The 2,666-nt window shown below is 62.6% G+C and overlaps 1 protein-coding gene across 1 annotated transcript in view; it reads left to right on the top strand.

The window, feature by feature from the left end:
* The window catches only part of LOC109524882 (pleckstrin homology domain-containing family G member 3-like), an 8,397-nt gene extending 6,082 nt beyond the window's left edge, over nucleotides 1-2,315 (top strand). The window contains 3 exon segments of the mRNA XM_019885008.1: nucleotides 1-346; nucleotides 413-859; nucleotides 947-2,315. The exon segment at nucleotides 1-346 is cut by the window's left edge and continues 14 nt beyond it. Coding sequence (XP_019740567.1) covers nucleotides 1-346; nucleotides 413-859; nucleotides 947-1,698 — 1,545 coding nt within the window. The 3' untranslated portion in view covers nucleotides 1,699-2,315.
* Nucleotides 2,316-2,666: the final 351 nt, after the last annotated feature.

The following is a 2,666-nucleotide window of genomic DNA, read 5'->3' as shown; positions in this document are numbered from 1 at the left end:
GCCGGGCCGCCCTCGCCGCTCGACGGCGATCCCGCCGACGGCGGCGACCGGGCGCTCTCGTCCCCCCGGGGCGACGCTCGCTTTGACGAGGAAAGGGGCACCCCGCACAGACGAGACTCCACCCTCTGCGGCCGCGACCAACTTCTCATCGGGAAGATCAAGACTTACTACGAGAAGGCCGAGAACCAGGACGCCGGCTTCGGCCTCCGGCGCAGGGAGAGTCTGACGTACATCCCGGCGGGCCTGGTCAAAACCTCCGTCAGCCGCCTGAACAGCATCCCCGACCGGGCGGAGCCCCCCCGGCCCGCGACCGAGGAGTCTCGTTCGCTGTCGCTCGACTCCAAAGGTGGCGCGGCCCCCGCCGACGCTCGCGACCCTCGGCCGGTCACCGGGATGAACGTAGAATCCAAAGCTTTGCGCTCGGTCGCGCAAGGCTCGTCCCGCGCCGGACCGCCGAGACGGCAGAGTACGGAGGACGAAGAGTTCCGACCCTCCGGCGAAATGCTTGCGGTCTGGCGGCTGATGGAGCAGCGGCTCGACGGGACTCGCCGCCTTTCCGATGTCGCGCCGGCAAAACGTCGGGTGAAGCCGAACGCCATTTCGGAGGAGACCCGGCCGGCTTCGCCCGTCAGAAAAACGATTCCCGCCGCCGTCCGCGGAGATCAGCTCCCCCGGGGTGCCCCGCTCGGGACCCAAACCGCAGATGAGGACGACAAAGCGGACACCAAGGTCCGCCATCTCGCTCGTCGGTACAGCCGGCGCATCAAAAGCGTCAAACCGCTCGGCGGACAGCGAAGTTGCGCGCAGCTGACGGGCGAGAAGACTTTGGCCGATGTGCTGGAGGAAAGCCCGCACGGCGGTAAGAAAAGCGCCGCCCGCTTAGCTCCTGTCCGAGTCCGCTCAAGTTCAATTCATTGACTGAAGGCGTGCTCTCGTTGTGTGTCAGGCGCCAGTCCAACTCCGGATCAGGTGCCGTCGCAGAGGCCCGACCCCGCCGTCTTCTCTCCGGCCCCGATCGCCTCCGGCCGTCCCGTCGGCGTTCCTCGGGACGCCGAAAGCTTCGACTGGCCCAACGTGCGAGCGCTGCGGTCCAAGTACTCGGACCGGAGCGCGTCCGGCGCCGCGGGCCGGACGTCCTCCGTCCCGGAGCGGACGTTCGACGTCAGGTGGAGGCGGCGTTCCTTGAGCGAAGCCTCACCGGGCCCGGCCTACGCCACCTGGACCCCCGGCCACCTGAAATCGCGCAAGGGGCTCCACAGGGCTCATTCCCTGGACCCTTGGCTAAGCTTGGCCGCCATGCGCGAAAGCCGAGAGCGCCTGCGTGCCGACGGCGGCGGTGACCGCGTGGCGGCCGAGACGCCCCCCCGGCGGCCCTTGGTCACGGGGGAGCCTTTGCAAGAACCGGAACCGGCCGAGACCGTCGATGTCGACCGCGACGCTTACGTGGAGATCCGATCGCCGACGAGCAGGGAGAAGATCTCCATCTTGGCCGTCATCGACCGCTGCCGAGCTTACCAGGAGTCGGACGAATACAAGCAGAGAAGCCAAAGCGCCGAGTCTCAAGACGGCTCGAGGACCACCTCGTCCTCCGCGGAACACGTCCGCGCCGCCGTCGCCGACCGCTCGGAAACCTCGGCCGCCGGACAGCACAACTCGGTGAAAAATCTCCGAGAGAAGTTCCAGAAGCTCAACTCCTGAAGCCACTCCGGCGGGAAATGAGAATTCAGATGCAAATCTTTTGGCTGACGAGTACACAACGAACCCCGACCGGCAACGCGACGACGCTCAACTAGGAGGCGTGGCTCACGCGCCAGTAGTCTCCATCTAAACGACCACCAATTGCGAGCGTGCTCGTGCATGAACAATTCGGCGCACGCGTGACATCCATCCGTCAATCTGTTGGATAAATGCTTCCGTGGCTTGAATGGAATGCCCCGACGTCACGGTGATGTCACGTGGCCCAACAACAGGCCATTTGAACGTCGGCCAACGGTGCCCCGTCACCAAGGCGACAGCAAACAACCACTTGAACGCCATCTACGCAACTCAACTGTATTTCTCGAGCACTTTCAAACAGCCATCGCTGCACACAAAGTGCTGCACATAGCGCCAGGACTTTTATTTTCTCGTGCAAAGGAGTATTTTTGTACTGATAAGATTCGCCCCACATTCTGTGAAATATCCAAAGGTCATAACCACGTGAGGTCAACACCATGTTGTTATTTATGTTAACGGTACAGCACGAAATATTTATTTGACGAATAAAACTCCGTACCGCGTCCAAAAGTGTGTGAAAGGTCGCTAGAATGACGCCACCGCACCTCGTCCTCCGCTCGTTTGTCAAAATAAAGGTCACGTGAGCGTTTGGCGAGCGCGTCGGTGAACAAGCGCGCGTCCTGCGGCAGGTTGAAGATGCGCCGGAAAACAAAGAGCCTTCAAAATAAAAGCTTCTCCGTCGCTCAAATCCGTCACACGGGAAAGCAGGAAGTGCCCGTTGATTTCACAGCTGGTTTCTTTGCGGTTAGCGTGCACCGACGTCGTTTTGGACACGCGGCGTCCGTCAACTCGAGGCGATTTGGCTTTCCGCGCACGATTGTGAAGGCCGCCGGGTGTGCGTTTCCTGCGTGCGGCTTCCACGCTGCGACTTGACGCGGCGGCACGGGCGG

This window comes from Hippocampus comes, unplaced genomic scaffold (genome assembly GCF_001891065.2).
Source record: "Hippocampus comes isolate QL1 unplaced genomic scaffold, H_comes_QL1_v1.1 scaffold144, whole genome shotgun sequence".
NCBI lineage: Eukaryota > Metazoa > Chordata > Actinopteri > Syngnathiformes > Syngnathidae > Hippocampus > Hippocampus comes.
The sequence above is the reverse complement of the archived record's forward strand: the minus strand, read 5'-3'. Positions and strand labels throughout refer to the sequence as shown.